The sequence below is a fragment of the Oreochromis niloticus genome, linkage group LG8 (genome assembly GCF_001858045.2).
Source record: "Oreochromis niloticus isolate F11D_XX linkage group LG8, O_niloticus_UMD_NMBU, whole genome shotgun sequence".
Taxonomy (NCBI): Eukaryota; Metazoa; Chordata; class Actinopteri; order Cichliformes; family Cichlidae; genus Oreochromis; species Oreochromis niloticus.
The window spans coordinates 5,000,361-5,026,896 of NC_031973.2; the positions used below are offsets into that span (position 1 = coordinate 5,000,361).

Here is a 26,536-nt window from a genome sequence, read left to right on the forward strand (position 1 = left end):
ACAGTCTTATGCTGCATTAAAACAAAAACACTTACCAACCACAACCTGGGACTACCTCAAGTAGACTAGTACACTACTTTCCAGGGCGCACTGTGGAACACTTTATTATATGTTAGGTCCTGTCTTGTTATATCCTGTATGTTAACTAAATGTTGTGCATCTGCACTTTATTGTTGTCTATGTCTATGCATGGGACAGTGTGAAACGTAATTTCAATTCCTTTGTATGGCAAGTAGCTACATCTGAAGAAATTGACAAATAAAACTGACGTCTTCAAAACATTTTTCCAAAGCTTTGAAAGGTTCCTCTGTGTATAAAACATTAACAGTAGTTCATACTATGTAACACAATTTAATGGGCTACATGTTGAACTTAAAGGATAAACAAAGTAGCATCGATCCAACATCAATACCGGAGTTGCTGTGACACTATTGATATTCGGATCGATCCACCCACTTCTGCAGGGGTTCAAGGTCCGAGTGAGAAACTGTAAGCGGGTTGAGCCTTATCAGAAGAGGAGTTTCCAGCAGCCAGTTCTGTGCTGGAGACGAACAAACTCTCAGCTCAAGTTTTGTGGCGCGGCCAGCTGCACACAATGATCCCCACCGTTGCCTTCTGTACTCCAACTATGCGCAATTGCGCTTTTTTCAGAGGTTTAAAGCTTTTTCAGAGGCCATGGACACGCCAGCCAGGACTACCTGCAGCCACTCGGTGAGTGCGTCGTGGAAGGTAAACTAAGAGAAGGCGCTTTCGCTTTAATAAAAGCTCCTGGGCGGAGGTCTTGTAATTGGAAGTGAGTAAACGCTCCTAAAAAATAGCATCACGCGCAGAAAAACTAATGCGCTCGGTGGGATGTTAAAGTGACCGCCTTTTCTACCAAGAAACATCCGTTTGTTTCGACTTGGAAGTTGTTTTCCCGTCTGCAGAACCCATTCCCAGGTTTAGTGGTCTCGGATTTGGCGTTGTGCAGTCTCAGTCTCGGCTATTTTGTGCACAGACTTTGCAGCTAAAACTGTTAAAATCAGAAGGAAATGAGAAAACTTCACGAATCCCTGAGGAAATTCTGTGGTCACAGTCGCTCCAGGATTTTGGAAACAGTGATAATACAACATATAGCAAAGTGTGCAACTATTGCAGTGTGTGTTGTTGCTTTAGAGATGGAGTTGTGCAGAGAGATTAATGGGCAGGAATGTTTTTCTGTGGCTCGGTGGTGCAGCACGTCGTGGAGATCAAAGAAACTCAAGAAAATCTGTTTACACAATCACGGATATCAACATTATTTCCAGCTTTATTTAAAGTATTGTGTAGAGATGCAGATCACCGTGTCCACCTCCTGCATCGATGTGATACTTTGAACAGACAGTAATCATTGATTTAATCAGTGTGCAGAAAGTTTTTCCTTTATCTGAGTGGGATGGAACAGAACAGTTGATTTATAGGATGGATCCAAACGGGTACCGAGGTCTGTTCCATCACAGTTTGGAAGTCCTCTAGCTTTGATTGGCTAAAGAAGAGGATCAGGTAATGCAGACCACCTGGGAGCCTCCAGCCATAGAAACCTGATGGTGTTTAGTATTTCTTCCTCTTTGGGAGTTTTCCATGCACACCAGCCCCGAACCCTCCTGCACCTCATCTCTGCATGCTGTCGAAAAGTATGTAATGCAGTAGATTCATAAAAATAAAGTCAAAGGCAGTTTTTAAATAAAACAAAAATTTGCAATGTTGTGATTATGGAGAGAAATGTACCTTTTACTCCCCTGCTCTGCTCAACTTGTACAGTTAGCTGTTATGTTACATCCAGAATGGATTAAATCCATGAAAAACATGATATAAACTATCAGATCTCTACCTTTTTGAGTTGTGACACATTCAGCTTTGTTATTTTCAGCCACATTTCAGGTAATCTTTCACCAGTTTTACACTTTCCCTCAGAACTCTTCAAATGGTTTAACAAATAAGATTTTCATGTGAAATTGTTTAATATTTAACATAAACCAAAAGTGAGAAATCCAAAACACTCATTTGGTTTGGTTTTTATTCTTCTGCCTGAGCTTGTTCCATCTCTGCTGGCCAGTAAATTTTGTCTTTTGGTATGGTGCCTTTATTTAAGCACTTTTAAGCAGACACCGTGTGCAAAGGCAGCCAGGGAGGACAAAGGTCTAGGGCAGGGATGGGGAACTGCAGGCCTCAAGGGCCGGTGTCCTGCAGGTTTTAGATCTTACACACACCTGAATCAAATGATTTGTTCATTACCAGGCCTCTGGAGAACTTCACTACATGTTGATGAGGTAATTTAGCCATTTAAATTAGCTGTGTTGGATAAAGGACACATCTAAAACCTGCAGGACACCGGCCCTTGAGGCCTGGAGTTCCCTACCCCTGATCTACAGTCTGAATCAAATCGGTACAAAAAAGGGTGAAAAACCCCTCAAGTTTCCTAAAGCTGACAAAAACAGCTGCTCTGGAGCTCTCCAGGATGTGAGGCTTCTGAAAGGCTCTCTGTGTGTCAGCTGGTTTGCAGTAAAACACAGCTGTAAGATTTCAGGCAGTTTGTTTTTTACACACATTTTTACATGTGTTATAAATCCTGCTGTGGTTCCTCGGTCGATCATCAATAGTTTCACAAAGGACATGCACCTTTATTTGTATAAAAGCAGGCAATTAATTACTTTGCATGTTTAACTGTTTGATTTCCGGCTTGTGTTTATTCTTAATAGTGGTTTTTTTATTTGTTTGTTTGTTTCTTTTTTTTTTTTTTGTGAGGGGGGGCAGTTTGGATTTGTTTGTTGACATTTAGTTTTTTCCCCCTTCTGTTAATCTGCGTCTGTACACGTTTTCTCGGCTGTATGGAAAGTTTTTGTTTTTTGTTTTTTGTTTTAATTGGTTGAACTGGGATTTAACAACCCTGAGGTTAACTAACTGACTAATATATAATGAGCATGCAGGGCTCTGAGGACTGGTGAGACGTGTAAGCTGTTTTCATGGAGGCCATAACTGGTTCTTGTAGTGTGCTCAAACATGTTTATTGCTGCTGTAAAGTTGTACATTTTAACAATGGGTCTCTGCTGGCACTAAAGGAGTTGCGGCTTTAAGTATTTCAGCATTGGTTTCATTTTCCAGCCCTGCAGGTTTCTGCTTGTTCCAGACTAAAAACTGTACATAGACAATTGAACTTCCTGCTGTAGTTGTAGGTTTCAAGTGTGTCTAAGCGTCAGAGCTAATAATGTCAGATGAGACCTAAGAAGATTAAATGTCTAACTGATTTCATGGGTCATTTGGCTTTTGGTTTTTATTAATGCATGTAGATAATAATCAAGGAAAAATCCAGAAGAAGAAATAATAAATCTGATGATGGACACCAGTTGGTCTTAGAGGTCATCCAGGTCTTTGTCTTTAACTTTCTGCCTCTAAATTCAGATAAAACTGAGGTTATTGTACTTGGCTCTAAAAAAATCTTAGAAATATGGTATCTAATCACGTTTACTCTGGATGGCGTTACTGAGGCCTGCAGTAACACTGTGACCAGCATATGTCCTCAACGGAAGCCATCAGTTGATCCAAAACGCTGCAGTAAGAGTACTGACAGGGACTAGAAAGAGACAGCATATCTTTCCTATACTGGCTTCTCTTCATTGGCTCCCTGTTAAATCCATAACTGAATTCAAATCCTGCTCCTCACATACAAGGTTTCGAATGATCAGGCCCCATCTTATCATGTCATCTAAATATTCCTGCAAAGCTTCCATTGTCTGAAAATCTTACTCTTCTTTGCTTCACAGCGGCCTCCATGTGGACGGTCCACCGATCGTCCCCACTCTCACCACCAGCTATGTCCATGGCACGTCTTCCACTTCGCTGCTCCACATGACGGTAGCAGAGAGCCTGCAGAGGTCGGTGGAGCGCTGGCCCGACAGAGAGGCCATGGCTTTCCTACAAGATGGAGTCCGCAAGACCTTCGCACAGTTTCAACAAGATGTGAGTCCTTTACTTTAAAGCATGTAGAGCAAGTGTGTTATATTTATTTTAGATGGGGCGATCGTGGCTCAAGAGTTGGGAGTTCGCCTTGTAATTGGAAGGTTGCCGGTTCGAGCCCTGGCTTGGACAGTCTCGGTGGTTGTGTTCTTGGGCAAGACACTTCACCCGTTGCCTACTGGTGGTGGTCAGAGGGACCGGTGGCGCCAGTGTCCGGCAGCCTCGCCTCTGTCAGTGCGCCCCAGGGTGGCTGTGGCTACAATCACCAGTGTGTGAATGGGTGGATGACTGAATGTGTAAAGCGCTTTGGGGTCCTTAGGGACTAGTAAAGCGCTATACAAATACAGGCCATTTACCATTTACCATGATGGCTCGCATAAAGATCAGTTTGAGCTCAAGGTTGATGGAACAGTAATCAACTGCTTAATTATTTAATTTTCAGTTATTTAAAAAAAAACAAAAACTCTGACTACTATCTGGACCAGTCAGGTGAAAGACATCCCTGTTCTACCCGACAACTGGATGTGCCATTTCCTGTTAAATTGTTTTTCTTGTTTAATGAACTAGAACAGCCCATTTTTGTATTTTATAGACTCTCATCACATGTGTTGTTTAATGTGGAAAACCACAAAATCTTGACAATATCTTTTTTTTTTTTTTTAATGCGTCAAAGTACTTGACCAGAATATTTGAAACATTGTTGCAAAGAAGAAAAAAGAAATCCATTGCATTGATAAATTGGGGTGATTTATTGAAAGCCATCCAGAAGAACTGGACCCTCTCGTGATCTGTTCACTCTTCCTTCAGTGTCCATGAATAAGAGATGAAAGAGTTCTGTAGTCCGAGCATGTACTAGTTTATAAATCGGATCATAGCTCTTCTCTTCTAAAACCAAACCTGGACCCTTGATCACATCGATCTAAAAGGTTCCTCATGACCTCATGAAGATTTTCATGGTGTTGTCAGGTTTGCTGTTGACAGATTAACTCTATCCATCCACATGCTCGAGTTGATCAATTCAGGTCTCAGGTGGATTCTGTGAAATGTGCTGTCCGAGAAGCAAGGAGCACATATGGTTAATGGAGAAATTAATTTTCTTGTTTAGAGAATCTGCACATTTGCTCTTTGATTTTTCCTGCATTTTTACTTCTTTTAAAGACTACATCTTTAGATTTAAACAGGCACATTTGATTGCTGAGTAATCACTAGTTACATAAGTGATAACAGGAGCTTTAAACTGACACGTCACAGCAAACTTTGACTCCTGCCTGAAAAGCACCTCCGCCACTGATGCCCTCGCCTTTTATTTCATCGCGTTTAGTGTAAACATGCAAGTCTAAAAGTCACTGGTCAAAGTCACAGCAGCACCACAGGCTGTTTGCATTAACTAGGCACACAGTACAGTGGCAGTATGCCTTTTATGGCGCTACCTCTGCTCTACTTGGCAGCTCTGCTATGCTCTCCCTTCATGACATAAGAGAGAATGTGTTTGAGTTTCTGATATCTTCCTATGCTCGTCTCTGCCTGAGTGCTTATAGCAAAGCTAGAAAGGGGTTTTGAGTGAAGTTAAGATCCTCATGACAGGATCTTAATTGACTTGAGGCACATTATCCATTAAAAAAGAAAAACACTCTTTAATGTATGTAAAGTAGTAGCGGGTAGTTCCTGTATGTTTCAGCCAATCAGGTGTCTGCTGTGGCTCCTTCAGTCGTGCTGACTGTGCAGTCTGCACCTCCGCTGCTGCTATCAGAGGAAATGAGGACAGATCCTATTTCAGAGCTGAGCTGCCTGCAGCGTCCCCAAAACCTGACTTTACATATATTACTTTAAACAGCTGTTTTCTTTATTCGAAAGGAAAAGGAAAAACTGTAGTTGTCACATGGAAATGTTGCTTTGCTTGTTGGCGTTTTCTCTGTAGCTTTTCACTATGACGTGTATGAAACATGGCAGATGGCTCTGTTGGTGGCGTAATGTAAAGCACAGTAATCTTTGGCCCTGCAGCATCCCCTGGATGTGTGATGGTCTCACTGCACCGACCTGTTTGTGTCTCTGCAGGTGGACCAGGCTGCAGCCGGGCTGCTGGCGCTCGGAATGAAGAAAGGAGACCGGCTCGGCATGTGGGGACCAAACACTTATGAGTGGGTCCTGTTCCAGTTTGCAACAGCCAAAGCTGGGATTATACTGGTGAGTCAAAGCTGGGCATGTCGCAGTATTGAGATTTGGTAAGCTTTGAAACTAAGTAGGGGCAGGTGACTTGTTAAAGATGCCTTCAGATACCTTGCGAGCATCACTTATGAGATTCTCATGTGCTTTCCAAAGTGTGGAAGACTGATTCAAAAGTTAACCAAACTTAAAGTGTGTTAAGGAAATCCTGTTCAGTGGGTCTAAGTTGTGGACTCCGATAAGCAGGAAACTAGATGGGAACTATATTTTCATGCTTTGTGCCACCTTAAATGTTTCCTGGAAAACCATGTCACCAACATGCAGCTCTACAGTGGCCTACCCACGAGCTGCATCTGCAACCACAGTCTCTGCAAAAGTCCCGCTGTGTGAGCCAGATGCCAAGAGGTGGCGTGGTCGGCCAGCCCTGACCCTCAAGAAGTTATTGATGAGGACACTGGACTGCAGATCAATACTTTCTGTCTGCCATGCTTCAGAGATGCCTGGAAGGACTGAAGATGATAAAGATGAAACTTAGTTTCTTAAAACCTCTAGTTTCTTCTTCTTCTTAATGTTTACCTTCCACAGGTGGCTGTGAACCCAGCATACCAGGTGCAGGAGGTGGAGTTTGCCTTGCGGAAGGTGAGCAGTTTTTTTCAGCCTGATTATGTTTTTTATTTTTTTGTAATTCTTGGACACAGAGACGCATGCATATGTGTGACACATGAAAGTTTAACTTCTCTGCTCCTGTTTTTTTTTCCGCAGGTTGGGTGCAAAGCTATAGTGTGCCCTACGCAGTTTAAAACCCTGAATTACTGCAACATGCTGAGGAAGATCTGTCCAGAAATCGAGACCTGCAGCCCAGGAGACATCAAGAGCAGCAGGTACAGATCACCTGTTAGCCCCTCAGATCGAAAAGTAATGTTCCTGCAACCTTCCAAGCTCGAAGGCTGCAGGTTTAACGGTTTAAAGATTATTGTGACTTGAACACTGGCCATGAGGCTGATTTGTATCCTTGGAAGAACCAAAGACGAGCTTTTCAAATTCAACTGTGGAGAGACGTGGTGGTTGGAGGCTTTTATAACAGAAGGTTTTACATTAAAACTGGTGCAAAAACATACATGCTTCATATGCTGATAGCTTCTTTACATTGGACATTGCAAGGCTTGCTGTTAATCATTTGGTTGGTTCAGTTCCTTTGAAATTAACTGATTTCTCCAGAACAAGTTGCTGTTGTCTGTTTACCTGACTGATACTCTTTACTTACAGCTTTGCCAACCATCAGATTTCCAGCGGTTAAACATTACAGCCTGACCGTCGTCTCTCTGGTTAGTCTGACCTTCTGGTTGTTTGCTTCCCTTCCACCAGACTCCCTGATCTCCGCTCTGTGATTGTTTTGGACAGCCGACAGCCGGGCATGCTTCACTTTGACGACGTGATGCAGGCCGGCGGCAGTCAGCACATGCAGCAGCTTCAGGATCTGCAAAAGAAGATCTCGTTCGATGACCCCATAAACATCCAGTTCACTTCAGTAAGTGATGCACAGTCACTGCTGATGAGGGACTAACGTGTTCTCTTCCCACTGTGGCTGGATGGTTTATTTATTTTTGGCATGCAAAAGATTTTGTTGCCACAGGAAATATTTCAGAGTTCAACAAGTAATCATTATAAGATGTTAAACGACCTGCTGCAAGGTCATTAAAACTTTGAATGTTAGTAAAGTTTAAACTGGCGAGTTAAAGATTCACACACTATACAGCTGTAATGAAGGGGGAAACTATCCACAGAGAACAAACTGTTTTTGTTAGAGGTGGTAAAGAATTTTTTTCATGTCCAAAGTTTGGTGCTTTAACATTCACGTGTGTGGTGGCTGACCAAGAAGCAACCTCCAGAGATTCAAGAATAGAGCTGAGATTCTTGTTGACCAGATCCCACCCACAAGGATGCTGCTAATAATCCATAGTGTTGTAATCTCCCAGGGAAGATGGGAAAGGATGGTCCGTGTCCCTCCATGGATATGCCTCTGCAGACCATCACTGACCCACCACCACACCGGTCATGCTGAACACTGTTACAGGAGCCTAATGTTCTCCACGGCCTCTCCGGAGCCTTTCACGTCTGTCACATGTGCTCAGGGTGAACCTGTTCTCATCTGTGAAAAGCTAACTCTGATATTCTATGGAAAATGTCAGTTGTGGTCCACAGTGCTAGGAAGTGAGCACAGGGCCCACTAGAGGTCCTCAGGTCACCCTCATGAATCGTGTTTCTGATTGTTTGGTCATGCACAGTCACGCCAGTGTCCTGCTGGACATTTTGCAGCTCTGGCAGTGCTCATCCTGTTCCTTCTTGCACAAAGGAGCAGATACTGGTCCTGCTGATGTTACCTGCTGAGGTTAAGAGCCTTCTACGGCCCTGTCCAGCTCTTATAGAGTTACTATCTCATGGAATCTCCCATATGCTCCTGAGACTGTGCCGGGAGACGCACCAAACCTTCTTGCATTGACATGTATTGATGTGCCATCCTGGAGGAGCTAAACTACACCGACTCTACCCAAATGCAAAACTAGTGAAAACCATTAGAAAAGATGAGGAAGTAAAAAATGTCCAGGTGTAAAACCATTCTTGTTTTACAGGTTTGTCTCATTGTTGAGCCTCTAGTGCACATGTTGGTAATTTCATTAACACCAAAGCAGCTGAAACGGATTAACAACCTGCTAAACAACACAGTGAAACACCTGCAGTCATAATGAAGACAAAATCAATCATATCCATTTGACTTTTTCTTTCTTTTTTGCTAGTCAGAAGTTCTGAATATCTAATATTACAATCCTAAACTCATCACATAATTTTAATTTATTATTATTTTCTTCAGTGTTATCTGTTAATAAGGTATCACGCTGTTTGATAAACTTTTACCAGGGTACAACTGGAGCTCCAAAGGGTGCCACCTTGTCACATCACAACATCATCAACAACTCCTACTTCATTGGAAGAAGACTGGGATACCACTGGAGAGTAAGTGAATTAATCGGGAATTCACATCATTAAGACCTTTTTAAATAATTTACTGATTTTTTTTTTTTATTAAAGGATTCAAACTAACGAAGAACTGATCATGTTATAAAGTACTGTGTTTTTGCTTAAAGTCTTTTCATTGCAAAGGATTTTTTTTCCCTAATTTTGACTCCTTTATTTCCTGGTTTTCCAGCCTCACACTCGTGTCTGTGTGCCAGTGCCTCTGTACCACTGCTTCGGCTCTGTGGGTGGCGGGATCTGCATGGCCGTGCACGGCATCTCCATCGTCTTTCCTTCCAGGGGATACGATGGAAAGGCAAACTTGGCAGCTATTGAGAGTGAAAGGTAATGTCAGAAGTTCAGCCTAGGATTTAAAAAATAGGAGACCTGTAAGCCTACAGGGCTGTCCTGTTGTACGAGTTAACAGAAGGATATTTGATCTTTAATATGTTTAAACAAAAGGGCTGAGACTATAATCGCCTTTAAATCTGGAGCAGCGTTGTACCTTTGGGCTCCAGGATACGATCAAATTATTGCAATGCAAACCGGTTTCCACACGTCTCATGTTTCCCTGCTTAACGATGAATTTTTTTGTAACTGTAATCTGAGTGCATCTCATTACTAACACAGAGGTCTTATCTTCATATGGAATAATGGAGATTGTCTTGTGTATTTGTCTGCTCATTAAAGAGTTGATGTCAAATAGAAATGAGCTCACCATTAAAAACTTTGTGTTCATCTGAGTGTTGATGTCAAAAAGTCAAATATTGTTTTACTGCATGAGGCTGGTGAGCCTTACTCACAGATCCTTCATGAATGAGATCAGATATTTCCCAAAAGCACTTCCTGTGGCTTTCCAAACTGCCCCATTAGGATAACATAAACCAGCAGTGCCATCTAGGTCAAGGTGTGTGTGTGTGTGTGTGTGTGTGTGTGTGTGTGCCAAGAAAATGTCTCCCACGCTTGGCAAAGCAGAATGGATCCATGTTTTCATGTTGTTTACGCCACATTCTGATAATTTAAAAAATGTTGTCTGGTCTGATGAGTCTCAATTTCTGCAGTGAGCCAATGTGAAGTGAAATTTAATTATATTTATAGAATACAAATTAAAAAAAAAGTCACCTAAAGGTGCTTTATATTGTAAAGTGAAGCCATTACAATATTAGAAAGAACCACAGCAATCAGACTCGACCCCCTATGAGCAGCACATGGGGACATTGGGAAGGAAAAACTCCCTTTTAGCAGGAAGAAACCTCAGACAGAACCAGGCTCAGGGAGGGGCGGGGCCATCTGCTGTGACCGGTTGGGTGTGGAGGAAAAGAGGAGAGAGCTGAAGTTTGATAACTGCTAATTAAAATGTAGCTTCAGTTTCCTGATATTGGATGTCGCAGCATTCTTTGTTGTTGTTTTTGTTTGTTTGTTTTTTGTACAGTTCTCTGTAAACCTTAGGCTACGTTCACATGTACACGGTTATTTTTGAAAACGCAGATTTTTCTTTGCATTTGGGCCTTTCGTCCACACGTAAACGGCGTTTTGGGTCACTGAAAACGGAGATTCTTAAAAACTCCTGCCAGGGTAGAGATTTTTGAAAACTCAGTTTTTGCGTTTAGGTGTGGATGGGGAAAACGGATGCTTACTCACATAACGTCAAAGGTGTGCGCCGTTTTTTACGTCACGCTGTGCAAAACATTATTGTTTACATGAGATTAAATTCTACAACGGCTGATATAGACAAAATACTGTTGCTGTTAATCTGGCTATCTGCAGTTTTTACATACTTACGCAGTTACTGTCCCTCCTTTTACGAAGACTGAGGTGTCGAGTGAACTTTGGGTGTGGCTTCTACATTCAACACAGACACCGACGTTGGCTTTGAATACATTTACTTTTTTAAAAAAAATTTATGTATGCTGTGTGCATTTTGTTCATTCTTAAGTTGTGAGTCTACACAACAGCCAAAATACTGTCTTTAGTTATTAACATTTGAAATGATGAATGCACTTAAAGTAACACAAAATTAGCTGCCTGTCCAGAAAAACAAAAACTTTTCAGAAGTAAAAAACCCTGTTTAGTCTTTCCCTCCCAGACTTCTAGACTTCTGATTGGCCAATATTTCGTTTTTAGCGGAACAGACGGAGATATTTTTTCAAAACTGCACGTGTGGGATTTTTTTTTTTTTTTTTTTTAAGAAATCGGAAAATCTCAGTTTTCAAAAATACCGTGAACGTGTGGATGTAGCCTTAGAGACGGTTTATAGAAATGCTGAGTCCTATGTATATACTGCCTCCATTCTTGTAAAGGGGGTAGAATTTATTATTTATAATTTATATTAGTATAGTACTGTTTATTTTTTTTTTTTCTATCATGCTTACTATGGCTGAGAAAGCTCTGCACAAGAATTCCAATATGTCTTGACTGCTGGTTTATGGACAAATGGAGTTTGAGGCGTCAAAGATAGAACTGAATGTGTGACATCATGTCGTCTGCGTACATCATTTATATACAGTCTCATCTGTGGTTACAGTCCTGCTTTCTCTCCAGTTGTTGAGTTTTTCTCAGACTCCCATACTCACCTGTTTGATAACAAAAGTGCATCATAACCTTGGATACAGCTAATTTGCAGATTTGGTTTTGGGGTCATTTCCTATCTTCACACACTTTTTGTCCAAGTGTTATCATATACAGATTTATATAAATGTGTAATCAGTAACATTTGTTTTTCTTTTGTCAGGGAAGATTTTAAACACTGTCCAAATGTTCCCTTCTCAGGTGCACCTTCATCTATGGCACGCCCACCATGTATGTCGACATGGTAAACCAGCCGGACCTCGCTAAATATGACTTATCATCAGTGGAGGGGGGTGAGAAAAGAAACTGATTTATTTTCTGTTGGTATTTCCTTTTTTTCCCTACTCGTGTGCTTCTGTTTGTTTACATTTTTTAACTTTAGGCATCATGGCTGGTTCGCCCTGCCCTCAAGAACTTGTGAAGAAAGTTGCATCCAATTTGGGTGTGAAGGAAATAACAGTGAGTCTTTTTATGTATTTTTTCCCCCCAATATAAGGTCAATATTTGATTTATAGGAATGATTTAATGGTGCAGTTTAACCATTGCTCACTAGGGGGAGACAAATCCTCAGAAAAACTACATAATCAAGTGAGTTCTGATTTTTAAGGTAGAGACACAACAGTAGGCGTCTTGTAGGAAGGAATCTGTAAAACGTTTATTGGATGTTAGCACTTCCAATGTCCAGGCTGAATATACATGAATATACAAATCAGAGGAAATCCTCTGATTTGCTGTTAAATGCTTGTTTAAAAAAATGAAAAGTGACAATGTCTTACAAAGAGTTTGCTACAATGATCCTGCATTCATCTTCTTCTTGACCAGGCTAGAAAAAAGATGGCGATTCACTGATCTTGTCCTCACCTTCAGTCTTTTTGGCCACTCTAAATGTCAGTGAAGGTGTGCATGCAGAAACGAGGATGGATAAAGTGTCGTTGTTCGTGCAGCTCTTCGGGTCATCCTCTGTTTGAACTGAGCTGTTTTCAGCTCCTCCACCTTTTTAGCCAACTTTTGTCTGATTGGGTGCGTCTTCCAAACAGAAGGTTGAAACAGGAGGTGGGTGGGGCTTCCTCAGAGAACCACATTGTCTGTCCTCTGTTAGCATTAATCAGCTGATCTGCTGGGGCTGAACTCAAGGCTCTTTAAAAACATGGTTTAACATGTTGAAGAAGACACTTTTACCAAGAGCTGAACAGGAAGAATAACAGACAAGCAAGCAACCACACACACAATGGATTAGGTGATTTTTGGTTAATGGATGATGGGTGTTTCCAGTCTTTCTTTTTAAAGCTTTAAAGACAAGAATGGAAACAATCTCCTTGACACATGAGCTTATTTTAAGCTCATGTGTTTTGTTTTGCTTAGACTGAATGCACAGGGACATGATGGCAAATCTCTCAACGTTTTCCTCATTTACTTTAAAGCATCCCTTTTTTCCATCCCGTCTGCTTCCACTTCATGCTTAAGTCTTCATCTTTGATATAAATGAATGAGAATTATATTTAAATCAAGTCGATGCGTGTTTGTGTGTAACTGAAGCAGACTAAGGGCGATGTGTGTGTCTGTGTTTATGCTGCTGACAGCCTCTGGCAGATGAATAGATGGAGAGTCTTTAAGTAGAAACAGTTAGCATTGCTTTCATTGTAGCCGGTCACCTGGACAGGCTCCTGCTCGGCGTCTCCTGTGGGAGAAAAGACACAAACTCAGCAGCCAAGTCAAACAGTCGGCCCTCCAAGCAGAGACCCCGCGACCTGGACTCGGTGTGCTGGACCCCAGGGCCAAGATGGAAACGTTCAGTCTAGGATAGAGGGGGAGCACACGGAGTTCTGTGGTCAAAAAGAGAAAATCATAACAGCGCAACGCCAAATCTGAGCTACTCCAAAACCACCTTAAACCTCATTTGGGATTCTGCTGTCACATTGTACCAAAGTCCAGCTGAAAACCTTTCATCACAGCCGAGATGAGACTTTATACTTGCACAAAACTGCACATCAGGCGTTTGTAAAGGCTAGTGAGCATTTAACTGTCATTTAACGGTCTACAGTTTCCAGTTAATTATCGCTCTTTCAGAGATGTTTTCACAGGTATTTGTTTATCTGTCAGCAAGGCTGTAGAAAAACTACAGGGCTGACTGTTATGAAACTTGGAGAGGTGGAGCGGAGACAAAAAAAGAACTCATTAAATTCCTCCATGTCAGAGTGCTCTTCTGTTTTAAAATAAGCATTGTGTGTGTGAAGCAGATTCCTCTTTAGATCTGTTGTCTTCAGGAGCTTTTAAAGATGGGAAATTTGCTGAGAGTTGACACTGATCACATGTTAAATGTTATGATCAGCTTGGCATCAGACACTCAGAAGCTGCTTTGCATACTTTGCATTCTCTAAAATGATTTAAATACAACCTCAAAAGAGCCACACATGACAAATTAACTTGTAGTAATGACTTTCTCTGTGACTTGATCAGACTCTCACATTGCTGTGGAGGAATTTTGGACCACTCTTCTAGTGTTGCTTCGGTTCCCACCAACGTATTTAAATCAGTTTGAGGTCGGGTTCATTGCAGCATCTTGATTCTGTTGTAGATTTGCTGCTGTGCTTTGGATCGTCGTCCTGTTTCATGACCCACTGTCCCACAGCTAAAGCTCGGCTTACAGAGGTCCTCACATTTGACTCTAGAATACTTTCGCGTTCAGATGAGTTCATGGTCGACTCGAGGACTGCAAGGTGCATAAATCGCCACTTCTCAACCACTGTGCTGACAGTTGGTACGAGGTGTATGTGCTGATGTTCTCCAATCTGTGCATTATAGCCAAACATCTCCACTTTGTTCCAGAAATCTTTCTTTAGTTGCAACTTTGCAGACCTAACCCAACTCCTGACAACCTTTGCAAACGAGCCATCATTGTTCAGTCTTTCTAACTGTAGAGTCTGAGGTCTAGCTCTTCTGCACTTTTGCATGCTCTGGTCTTGGGATAATTGTTAAAATAAAGGACGACACAATTTAATGTGTCACTGGTTGAATTTTCTGCTGAGTTTTTGCCTGCAAAATATAATTAATTTCTTTATTTTATTTTTGCAAATAAAAATGTTAGCATTTATGTCTAAGTTAAATTTGTCCTCACATATAGTAGTAAAAAACTTCGTGTTTTCTCGACTAGAGCAACAACATCATCACTGATTTGTTATCTTTTTCTCTGATTCTGGTCTTATAGAAGGCTTTGAGACCGGATTTGTTATAATTTACATCAGAAAAGCTCAACTTAAAGTGGCTGTTGCTCTCCCTGCCTCATCTGCTGAACAGTTAACACAAGAAAACAATCAGATAATTACAGAAAAAGCTCACTGGTATTCCCTAAAGCCCAAGTTAAAATGTTTAGATCTTATTTTTACTTGGCAACAGGAAAAACAGACAAAAGAAACAAAAAAAAGAAAACCAACAAAACTGTCTTCAAAACTGCTTAAAATTGCTGACGTGCTCATTTAATTTATCAACTGCTGTATTGTGGAGACAATTTAAAGAAAAAAAAAAAAGCCCCTGGAAGTCACTGATCCCAAACCCTCCCAAAAAGTCAGGATATTAACACCTAAAATAATATTCTGTCAGTGCGCCCCAGGGCAGCTGTGGCTACAATGTAGCTTGCCATCACCAGTGTGTGAATATGTGTGTGTGTGTGTGTGTGTGTGTGTGAATGGGTGAATGACTGAATGTAGGAGGGCTGCTCGATTATGGCAAAAATGATAATCACGATTATTTTCACTGAAATTGAGATCTCGATTATTTGACGATATTTATTTAACAATAACAATGTATTGAATAATGGCTTTAAAGATCGTCAAAAAATAATATAAAATAGTGTGCAAATACTGATTACAGTGCAAATGTTTGCAATATAAAAAATAAATGAAAAATGTAAACATCTATGTTTAGTGAACTTCAAAATACTGCATAATATTTGATCCACGTCTGACTCCGCGAACCCATAATGTTTCCACCAATGTTCCCTCAAATCTTTCATGTGTCTGAGCGAACACACAAACTCCCTGAGCGTCCCTTGGACCACTGTGAGCGACTTCAGACGTGTGCACTGTGGTCACGCCAGCATCTAATCCATCCAAGTTACATGGTTTATTAAAATAATCAAATTACAGCATTTACATTTATGTTAGACTACTTTTGATTAACTGCTTTAGCCCACTTTCAATGAACATGTAAAAAATCCTGTTCATGACCTGTGTAGTATGTTAACACTATTGGAAGTAAAAATAACTTGAACTCCAATTTTGAAAACACAATTTTCTTTTTTTTTTTTCATAAAGTTCTGACTTGTATTATGAGTCTGAGTCTGTGGTCTGGGAGAGAGTCTGTAACTCTCTGTCTGCCAAATACAGTATATAATGACCAATGCTGGGCAATTAATTATATAGTTACTTCTTCAAAAAAGTAACTCAGTTTGGCAAACAACAAAATTTTTTGCAGCTATTTATTTTTTTTAATGCAGCCAAGGCGTTTTTAAATAAACATTTCAAACTATTTACAGAACAATCAGCTGTTCTGCATCAAATCTGATGCCACACAAATTATTTGTGCCACTCCAAAAACTAATTTCTGTCCACTATGAGATAAAGGAGAACAACAGCCTGATACCTGCAGGCCTGACAACAGGAGATGTATCACTGCTGTAACACCTGTAACACTCAGCAGCCGCCTCATTGTTCTGACACACACAACAAAACTATTGACTACACTACACACTAACTACACACTAACTACACAAGATTTGCGCTAAACGTCTCAAATCTCTCACATCTCAAAACACCGCCGTCACTCCTAAAACTTCCCCCCGTTTCTTAACAACTAGATGCCACGTTGCCATATCATTTTTTGATTGGTCGACACGGTACTTTTTTCGACCAATAGGAAAGGGTGGGGGTTTTTTTGGTTTTGCTTTTGCTCACAGGCGGAGAGTCCTTTTCCTTATAAAACGCCGTTTTGACCGTTTCTTCCCGCAGTAAATATAAACAACGACAGTATTCAGGAAGAAAACCAAACATTGCAGATATTTTTATCATAACTCTGGATTCACGTGTCCTATCAACACAATTTAAAAACTGGTATAAAGTCCACACTTTTTCCGTCAATTGTTCCGTCTGTCCTGCTCACATCTCCAATGGTTGTACACGTTGTCATTAACGTGGCTTCACTCCACATCAGCCACGCCGCTTTGCTAGCTAAAACACCGGTGTCGGCACATAAGGACGCTGTCATAGCCTGTCAACGACGTTGATTGGCTGCGTATATACGAATGTGAATCGCATTATTGGCTGGACTATAGGATAAGGTGGCATCGTTCTAATCCCATACAGGAGCAGCCAGTCACTTACTAACACTGCAAAACAGAATTGTTAAAGTTTTAATTTTAATTTCAATTCAGGTTAGATTTTTTTTGTGCGCAACGCAGATTTTCTGTGCGCAGAGACCGTGCCAGCAGTGCGCAATTGCGCACGTGCGCAGCTTAGAGGGAACATTGGTTTCCACACCACTGAAATCGTTTTACCTCTCTTTTCAACCAACGGCATTCTTTCTTCAGCAGCCATTATCCTCTCCTCTCCAAATAACTTCTGCTTAGCTTTCCGAGCTTCCCTCGGGTCCTCTTAATTGTTGTGACGCGTGTTCGAAACGCAGAGAGGTGCGCTCGATTTGCCACACGGAGCAGCGCGAGAGTAAAGCACGAGGGAGGTGCTAATAATCGGCTCAGTCATTTTTAATGATCGTTGAAAACCCAGATCGTAATCGAGATTAAAATTCGATTAATTGAGCAGCCCTAGAATGTAGTGTAAAGCGCTTTGGGGTCCTTAGGGACTGAGTAAAGCGCTATACAAATGCAGGAAATTTACCATTTAAAAACCAAAAATTGTTTTCAATATTTTAATCGGTGAGCTTTAGAGGTGCTGATGTTCCAAGCCCAGGTTGACGGTCTTCATGCACCACCTCCTGGCTGCAGCTTCATATTCTGAGCAGTAATGTACATTTCCTCTTCTTGTCATGGCTTGTTCTGTGGCAGATACCTGTGGGCTGTGAGTTCATTGGCGCATGCCCTTTTTGGTCCTCGCTGTCTTCGGTCTGCAGCGCTTGAAGCCAGTGATGTCTCTGACTTGCTTGCCCTTATGCTGATTCGGAGATGCGCACAGTGCATCTGGACGGTTTGGGATCGGGATCGAGTCCATCCACCTGCAAAAAGCCAAAATATGAGAAGCATGAAGGAGCATCTTTCTTATTTAATATAGTGTGTGAACCTTATCGGGCGATTACTGTCCGATAACTATCAAGCTGCTCCTGTGTTTGTAGCTGTCAGTGATGCTGCAGGAGTTTGCTGGTTGGTTGAACAGACTGATTCTTTAGCCTCGACAAATGTTGGATGACTTGGCAAAAAACGTGGTGCAGAAAGTTCCCAGAGGAGGAATCATAGTGACTTTAGAGTCAGTGGCGCTACCAGCAGAGTTTAGAGTAAAATTACATGAACGATACGAATGGATTGTATGTTACAAATTTCATGGCAATCAGGATGAAGAGAAGTAACGTTATTAAAGTAGCACAAAGACTTCATGTGAGAAACGGATGTATCGACCATATCATCATTATGTGGGGAATTTAGCTATTTGGGACCTCAAGGTTTTTATTTTATCTTTTTTTTTTGAAGGGACCATATTTAGGTAATATTTAAGTAATTTTTTTAATGCAGTGATTTTCTGCAAAGGAAACCTTGCATTCTTTCCAGTGGCCACTAGGGGGCAACTCACTGAAGGTCGAAGAAATCTGATAAACTGCTTTACATTTCTTGATTTTATGACCTCAGGGGGAAAAAATAATTTCCTAATGAGTTTATTGTATTACAGAAATCTTATTCAACCCAGCATGATGTTCACTTTGTAACCGATTGGCTCGTGTAGAGTAAAAAAGAGATGTGAGATGTGAATTACTGCTAAACTAAGTCTCTGTGAGTAATGGTTGTTTGAAGCAGATGCACTGAAGTGAAAAAAAGTGAAAATTCTGAAATCAGAAGAATAGTTGGATTTATTTACAACATAAATGTGCAATTCTGCCACAGTTTGTGTTTATAATATTTAAATATATCACAGTTATCATCACGTGCATATGATGACATCGCTGCTTTAATAATCTGAGCTCTTTACAGTTAGAATATGAATGAATTATTTTGTGGCTTTTATTCTTTTCTTTTTCTAATTTTTTTTTTAAATAGAAAAATATCAAAAGTCAAAATATTTAAAGATCCCCTCATTCCAGGAATCCTACTCGATCGTTAGTTGAAGATGAGCTTTGAGTCTTACTTGCGCAGCGGAGCTATCTGGCAGCTGCAGTTCCACGGGTTGTTGAAGAGGGTGAGGTTGGTGATGGTGTTGAACTGGAGGCTTTTGGGAATCGACTTTAGCCTGTTGTTTTCCAGGTGAAGCACCTTGACCGCCGTCACACCGGTAAACGCGCCGTCGGATAACTAGAAAAATGCAGAGCAGCACATGAGCTGTATTTTATTTCTGTTTTTTTAAGGGAGTGGAAATCTACCTGAGACTTGTGTGAAATGTTGGTAAAAATCCCGGGATATCCTCCATATCTGTCCAGGGTGTGTGGGGTAAGGGCGGGGGCAGAGCGAGGGAGTCAGCGTTTTTCCTCTTTGGATAAGTGTTGGTGCAGGAGGAAGGATGAGAGGAGGCTTTCATCCCAAACACTGACAGTCTGTGAACTCTTTCTTTGCTTCACGGGTGCTAAAAGCTTCAGAGAGGTGCTACATGAACTGACGTACATCAAGTGTCGTCTCCACCAGCAGGAGGACACGGGCGGATGAGAGGGGAGCAGAGCTTTGCTTGTTTTATGTAAGACTGGAGGAGAAAAGGCCATTTGGAAATTTCCACTGCAGAGCGAGAAGTCGCTGAGGCTCTGGTATTTTGAAGGAGTGAAAGATGGATGACTTCCAGCCTGGTCGAGGTGTGTTCACTCCTTCTGTCGTCTCCCTCTTCGGGCCGCTGCCAGGAAGGCTCGCAAAGGCCCCAATTGTCCATTCAGCTGGGCCAATGGCAGGCTAAAAATACTCCTCTTTCATGCACCGTGGAACACCCTGACTCTATTTACCTGTCTCCTCAACCCTCCTTACCTGTTTACAGGACCCTCACAGCCAAAGCAGAAAATGCCTCGCTGAAAATAACACTTGTGCAATAATTAGACTCGGCCACGCTTGGCCATACTCCAGCAAACAAAAACAAACTAAAAATACCAGCATTTGGCTGGAAATCTGCTTAATCTGCCCCGGCTGTGTGTGCTGGAGTCGGCGCCTCCTGCTGCTTCCACCTGGCTCGCGCACAGCCTCAGCGTGAGAAGCTTGTTATTTTACAGTTTACCTTTCTGGGATGCCTCCATATTTTGGCACAGGTACACTCAAATATTGGATTAACCCTGGAGTATGAGGCAAACATGCTCTCGAAGAGCTTAAACTGTGCGCGCTCCTGCTGCAGCTGATATGGAGGAACAGATGGGCGTCCCACAGGCTGCTGTGAAAACATCTGTCTTATTAGGTTCAACTCACTCTGTCTCACACGGGGTATTATGGTCTGTTTTAATCTAATTTCAGGACACTTTCCAGTTTAAATACAGCAGTGATGAGTAAAACTGCACTCCAGGGCACAATGGAGGACCCACAGTTGATGGAGTCACTTCCTCTGACATGTTTGGGTTGTACTTTTGACCTGCCGTCATTGAAGAAGCTGATTGGAACGTGTTTTTAAAGGCACCGGTGAGATCATAAATGTAAAGTCCAGCTGGAATAACCGGTATATGCATTTAACTCTCATTTCCCCTTAAAAGCTACAAAGAGGTTCAAGTCTTACTCCTCGCTGACTGACAGGATTGGCTTGTTCCACCCTTTAATTAAATCTGTAATTGGCTGCCAGGTGCCAAAATACTGAGCTTGTGCTTAATGGATGACCCTGAATTATTTATCCAAAACAGTTTCTCAGTACCTGGTTACAGCATGAACCACAAAAGAAATAAATAAATAAAAACTAAGGGCCTGGTTGAAGCTTTAATGCACACCTCTGCTCTCAGATTCTGTTGTTTGACAGGCTGAAGAAAAATCATTCTTTACACGCCTGCATGTCACAAACTTGTGACTCCTCAGTTTAAACTAAGCATCTCAAAATCCCCTGATTATGTAAACTGTTGTGGTCCTTGTCTTTGAAAAGATGTGTTGAATCACAGTTTTGATCGCCACATATCAAATCTCATACATATACCCTGAAACCTGTGCGGCTTTATAATAAGTTCACTTATGAATCTGTCTGCATTTGCTAATTCACTTCAAACTAAAACTTAAAGCTCAAGGTCATACTTGTAGACTGTTTCTTTTCTTAATCTAAAAAATTAAAATAAATGTGTTTTATGCCCACAAATTGAACATGTAGTAGAGTTAGGTTTAATACGCACATGCTTCTCAGTGGAAGATCAACTCTTAGAACTTCACAGCTTTTTGCTAAACTCCTGCTCTGATCTGGATCCGGAGAAAGATCCCGTTTGTTTAAGCACATGTGTACCCTTGAGCATCAAACATCTACTTTCGAGAGATGGAAAACTACAGCAACAGCTTTGTATTATAAGCGTAAACTGAGACACGTGTGGAGGAAGTGGGAACGCCCAAGAACACAAGACTGACTTTACAGCTGACATAAAGAGTGAGATTAATCATGGGATTAATGAGCGAAGACTATTGTGGGGGCACGTTTGTTCTTGCATGTTACAAGGAGCATGGTTTGGAAACTGCACTCATGTAAATTTATACTTTTTAGGGAAGCAAATATTAAGTCAGACATGCAGAGACCTTATTATGACATAACTGATTTAGTTCGGCACAATGTTTTCTTAAAGCTGAGCCAATTAATTCAAAAGACCTTTACAAAGGCTGGCTTGTACGTTTCTTCTAAATAACCTGAAGATATTTAAGAGTCTACAAGAAGTTTGAAAAAGACCTAATTTCAACAGGTTGTTTAAATTTCAAGCCAAAACCTCTAGCAGTGGCGTTTGTCAGGCTTGATGCTTTGCCAGTAGTAAGCCCAGTAAAACCACAGACTGACCTTCTCCAGACCCATGTTGTCCAGGTGTAGTTTCTCCATGTAGCGCCCAAAGCTCTGGAAGGCGTTGTCAGGGATAGTCTTCATGGGGTTCTTCCCCAGCGTGAGCTCCTCCACCACCCGCAGTTTGCTCATTGCCACGCTGGGATAGGTGGACATCTTGTTGCCGTCCAGGTGAAGTATGGCGAGGTTCTCTACGTCATCCAGAGAGCTCGGATGCAGTGTCGTCAGCTCATTGTTGCTAATGTGCAGCCAGCGCAGGTCTTTGGCACCCGAGAAGGTCCCCTGACGCAGCTCCCGCAGCTTGTTGTCACTGAGCTGCAGAACAAAGAGGTTGATCATCGGGGAGAAGATGCCCTTTGGCAGGTTGCTGATCTGGTTCCCGTCTAGGTGGAGGTAGGTGAGCTCGGTGAGATCCTCAAAGGCGCTGGGCTTGATGGTGCTGATGTCATTGTTAGACAGGTAGAGGTAGACGAGCTTGTTCAGCCCCTTGAATGCCTGGGATCCGATCTCTCGGAGGTGGCAGTGTTGCATGTGCAGAGAGATCAGACCCTTGCTTTCGCTGAAGGCCCCTGTGGGTATGCTGCCCAGGTTGTTCCTCTGCAGGTTCAGCAAACGGGTGGCCTCCGACACCTGAGGGATCTTCTTCAGCCCCACGTTGTCACAGATGACGTGCTGAAGGTCACCGTGGCAGTGACACTCGCTCGGGCACTGGGCCGGGGCGCCCCGCACTATGATGCCCAGCATCAGGAGGCAGGTCCACAGCAACAACCAGCTCACACAGTGCATCCTGAAAAGCTTTTAAATGTAACTCAGGTCAGTTAGAAAAATCCTGCAAAAGTGTCAGAGGTCTGCAGAGAAATGTGAAGAGGAAAGGCGAACGCTTGATCCTGTTTGTTTGTGCTGAGAAACAGACGGACAGAGGAGGAGAGAGGAGGTGGGCAGAGCTGAGAGACACTTTGAGAGGAGGATGGACAGAGCACACAGCACTATTTATAACATTTACTTGAGGAAAAATACTGAGGAGGGCCTGCCAGGGTGTTGGAGTGAGAAATCTGCAGGAGGAAGTCGACTGTCTGAGAGTTTAACCCTAAATGAGCAGAAAGGTGAACCTCAACTAGTCTTTTTCTTTGCAGCTGGCTTCGTTTTTGCAGGACTTGCAATGAGCTTGCTGCAGGATGCACACCTTCAGACAGTTGATAAGAGTTTGTAACGTTTGATTAACTTCCAGGTGCATGTTAGACAACGTGGCACGAGGTCAGGTTGGCTCTGTGCTCGCTCCCTGACATCGCTATTGTTTTTTCAGTCTGCGGTGGCAGGAAAAGGAGCCACTCCTGTGCAGCTGTTTTATAACCTATAATAGTCTCCAGATGGCTTTTAAGTCCTATTGCAAAAAAAGATACTTCCATCATCACACCAGTGAAAGTTTTAGATGCCACTTTACATTCCTGTGTGCATTCCTTTGTTTTGTGGTATCATGCAGTGGTATTTTTCCAGACCTCTGTGCAAATGATGGAGTGGCTTAACTTTTTTTTTTTTTTAATGAATATGATTGGCTCAGGTTAGTGGATGGTTTGGCTTCAGGTGCGTGCGTTTATGAGATGAATGAACCCACCCAGGATAAACGGAATGTAGAGTTTACTTAACAAATCTAACATTTTATTGGCAATATTGTTTCCTCTGTGACTTTCCAGGTGAACGTTTTCACTGTAGCTCCTGTAAATTTCCCTAAAAGTCCCGTCTCCAGCAAAGTTGGACCTTTTTTTCTACAGCTGACTGAACCACTGAACCTGAACACTACTGTAGTTTACTCTATTCAATAGTATAGATGTATATGAATGCAAATATTTAATCTGTAGTGCACCTCCTGCTTCTAATAAATGTAGTAAAGAAAGTTAAATAGATGATATACAATATAAACCAAATTTTAGAGGGTAACATGGTCAGAAATGGATGTACTGCATGACAGTAATTGAGTGAATATAAAAAGAGCTAAGAACTCACACGTGTAGTTAAAGCAGAAAAATGACTCCATTAGTTTTACTTTGTTAAACCTTATTTTTCTGCCATGATGGATATTTTATTTTGAAATGTTGAATAATCTCTCAAGACAAAAGTAATGAAGTACATTAGCTGTGTAACATACAATAGAAAATAAAACACTGACTATGGTAAGAATTTATTACCGCTAAATTATTTTTATTAATTCATTTTTAAGTAATAACATCAGATATTTTCCATTTTCAACTTTGCCTCTGAAAAGTTTAAGCCTTTTTCTCCTTTTATATACCAATGAGAACTGCTTTATTTTAGATTAGAGATGGATTAATAGCTCCTCCTGGGATCCTGACTTGGATGGAGTGTGAGTTTATCTTGCTTTATTATTTTAGTTTGTATATCTTTATTGTTTAACTGTGGTGGTGTCTAGTTTTATTTTTCCTTAACATTCATTACAAACTGTTCTCTTTTTGTGTGGTTCATTCACATACAGTATTATACTATGATGCAGTCATAGTGTCATCATAGTATCATAGCATTTGGTGATTGGTCCACTGTGCACTGCCAAAACCCCCTCTGAGCCACTGGGGCATGGATGGATACAGGACCTCTGGAGGCGCCCCCTAGTGTCTGACACTGGCACTTTCTTTGTTCTGATGCATCCTGTAGATAAACTATTTGGTTTTTATTGTGGGGAGTTTTGGCTTGGGTTTGTTTGGGTTTTCTTTTTTTTTCTTTTTTTTTGGTACTCTGCTGACTCTGAGCAGCTTTTGTGGTAAAGCAGGTACACACCCTGCTGGAGGAGGCTGCTGGCATCGGGGTGTGTGGTGGTGGTGGCTTGTCCTGCAGTGTTATATACTTTACCTCAGACGTTAAATGCTGTGGTCGTTCTACACTATAACATTTTTTTTTTTAAAGTATTATTTGGAGTTCACTGTGTTTCAGTCCCACCTGCTCATATCATTGTTTGACAGATTGGATATGGCACCACGGAGAACAGCCCCGTGACGTTCCTCGCCTCCCCACTGGACAACGTGGAGAGAAAGACTGAGACTGTCGGCTACATTACAGATCACTTGGAGGTAATTTGGCATGCTTCTCAATATAAATACTGAAATGCATTAAAATAAGATTTATTTTGAGTGCAAAAACTAATCCAAACAAATCAGCAGAGAAGAAAAATTTTAATGTGACAAACAGTTATTGTTGAGGATGAATATTCGGGGAATATAGGGCAAAAAAACAAAGTAATGGTTTCAAAGAAAGCTTCTACTAGACTGAGTGAATCAAAACTTCACTTCCTTAACTTTGTGCAATTCGCCAAAAAAACATTTGGTGAATTAAAGTATGAATCATGAGTCACCTGCTCCACAGGCTAAAATAGTGGACCCTACAACTGGGATGGTCGTACCTCTGGGTACCTCGGGGGAGATTATGATCAGAGGATACTGTGTGATGTTGGAATACTGGGATGACAAAGCAAAAACAGATGAGTGCATCACTAAAGACCGATGGTACAAAACTGGGTAAGTTTAATACTGTTGACCATAGTATTTTATTACAGCGATTAGAGCACGCTGTAGGTATTACGGGTACTGAGCTGTGGTGGTTTGAATCATATCTATCTGATAGACTCTGGTTTGTTCATGTAAATGGAGAGTCCTCTTCACACACTAAGGTTAATTATGGAGTTCCACAGGGTTCAGTGCTAGGGCCAATTTTGTTTACATTATACATGCTTCCCTTGGGCATTATCATTAGAAGGCATAGTATACATTTTCACTGCTATGCAGATGACACCCAACTCTATCTGTCCATGAAGCCAGGTAACACACTAGTTAAACTGCAGGAATGTCTTAAAGACATAAAGACCTGGATGGCCGCTAACTTTCTGCTTCTAAATTCAGATAAAACTGACGTTATTGCACTCGGCCCTGAAAATCTTAGAAATACAGCATCAAACCAAATGCTTGCTCTGGATGGCATTACCTTGGCCTCCAGTAACACTGTGAGGAACCTTGGAGTAATCTAAAATGCAACTGAGTATTTTCTACATTTTCAGGCAGCTAGGCTTTAAAAATGACTTCTGATTCTGTTAAAAGGCTGATTCTCTCCCATCCTTGTTCTTGTGCATTTAACTGTTTCTTTGTCCTCTTGGCCAGCGACATTGGCAGGATGGATGCATACGGCTACTGCAGGATAGACGGCAGGATTAAAGACTTGATCATCAGGGGAGGAGAGAACGTTTACCCAGCAGAGATCGAGCAGTTTCTGCACACACACCCCAAAGTTAAAGAGGCACAGGTGAGCTCAAACAGCAAGGCCTGAGCAGTAAACCTAGAGGGTATTATAGGAAAACAAGAAGGGAGACTAACCATACTCAATTATTTCCTATAAATTCTGTCGGTGAACTTCAGAAGCGCACAAAGTTTTATTTTATCAGACTAGCGTACACTAAGATTGCTACAGCAGAAATGATATTTTACTGAACATTGCTGCTTCCACACACTGCAGAAAAAGTCTTGTTAAAACTGTGTTACAAGAGTGTGGCTTTATTGTGTGTCATCAGTCTGAATTCCTTAACTTTTATTAAAGCCTACTGTGCATTATTTACAAGTCCAAAAGGCAGGGTGGCCCCTCCAACACGCCACTCCCCCCATCGATGTGGTTAGGTCCATAATTGTTGGAAAGACACATTT

The 26,536-nt window shown here is 41.6% G+C and overlaps 2 protein-coding genes and 1 long non-coding RNA gene across 4 annotated transcripts in view; 1 reads left to right on the forward strand and 2 right to left on the reverse strand.

The window, feature by feature from the left end:
- Positions 1 to 462: 462 nt before the first annotated feature.
- Positions 463 to 26,536, forward strand: part of acsf2 (acyl-CoA synthetase family member 2) — a 29,694-nt gene continuing 3,620 nt past the window's right edge. The window contains exons 1-13 of one of the 2 annotated variants that reach the window (XM_005453738.3): positions 463 to 711; positions 3,780 to 3,975; positions 6,028 to 6,156; positions 6,721 to 6,774; positions 6,898 to 7,016; positions 7,501 to 7,663; positions 9,052 to 9,147; positions 9,341 to 9,492; positions 11,917 to 12,008; positions 12,098 to 12,174; positions 24,812 to 24,919; positions 25,212 to 25,363; positions 26,000 to 26,141. In XM_005453738.3, coding sequence (XP_005453795.1) covers positions 596 to 711; positions 3,780 to 3,975; positions 6,028 to 6,156; positions 6,721 to 6,774; positions 6,898 to 7,016; positions 7,501 to 7,663; positions 9,052 to 9,147; positions 9,341 to 9,492; positions 11,917 to 12,008; positions 12,098 to 12,174; positions 24,812 to 24,919; positions 25,212 to 25,363; positions 26,000 to 26,141 — 1,596 coding nt within the window. In that variant the 5' untranslated portion in view covers positions 463 to 595. Of the gene's footprint in view, positions 712 to 1,524; positions 1,653 to 3,779; positions 3,976 to 6,027; positions 6,157 to 6,720; positions 6,775 to 6,897; positions 7,017 to 7,500; positions 7,664 to 9,051; positions 9,148 to 9,340; positions 9,493 to 11,916; positions 12,009 to 12,097; positions 12,175 to 24,811; positions 24,920 to 25,211; positions 25,364 to 25,999; positions 26,142 to 26,536 lie in introns of those variants that run through there. The other variant, XM_005453739.4, reaches the window with a different exon arrangement.
- LOC112847659 (uncharacterized) lies at positions 856 to 2,253 on the reverse strand. The gene is made up of 2 exons (XR_003221327.1): positions 1,747 to 2,253; positions 856 to 1,642 (listed from the first exon to the last, which is right to left on the reverse strand). It is a non-coding gene; the product is annotated as an uncharacterized LOC112847659 (long non-coding RNA).
- Positions 13,065 to 24,192, reverse strand: chad (chondroadherin). Its single transcript, XM_005453737.4, has 4 exons — positions 21,843 to 24,192; positions 19,056 to 19,219; positions 17,775 to 17,937; positions 13,065 to 13,393 (listed from the first exon to the last, which is right to left on the reverse strand). The coding sequence occupies exons 1-3, from the start codon at positions 22,626 to 22,628 to the stop codon at positions 17,790 to 17,792; spliced, it is 1,098 nt and encodes a 365-aa protein (XP_005453794.1). The 5' UTR covers positions 22,629 to 24,192; the 3' UTR covers positions 13,065 to 13,393; positions 17,775 to 17,789.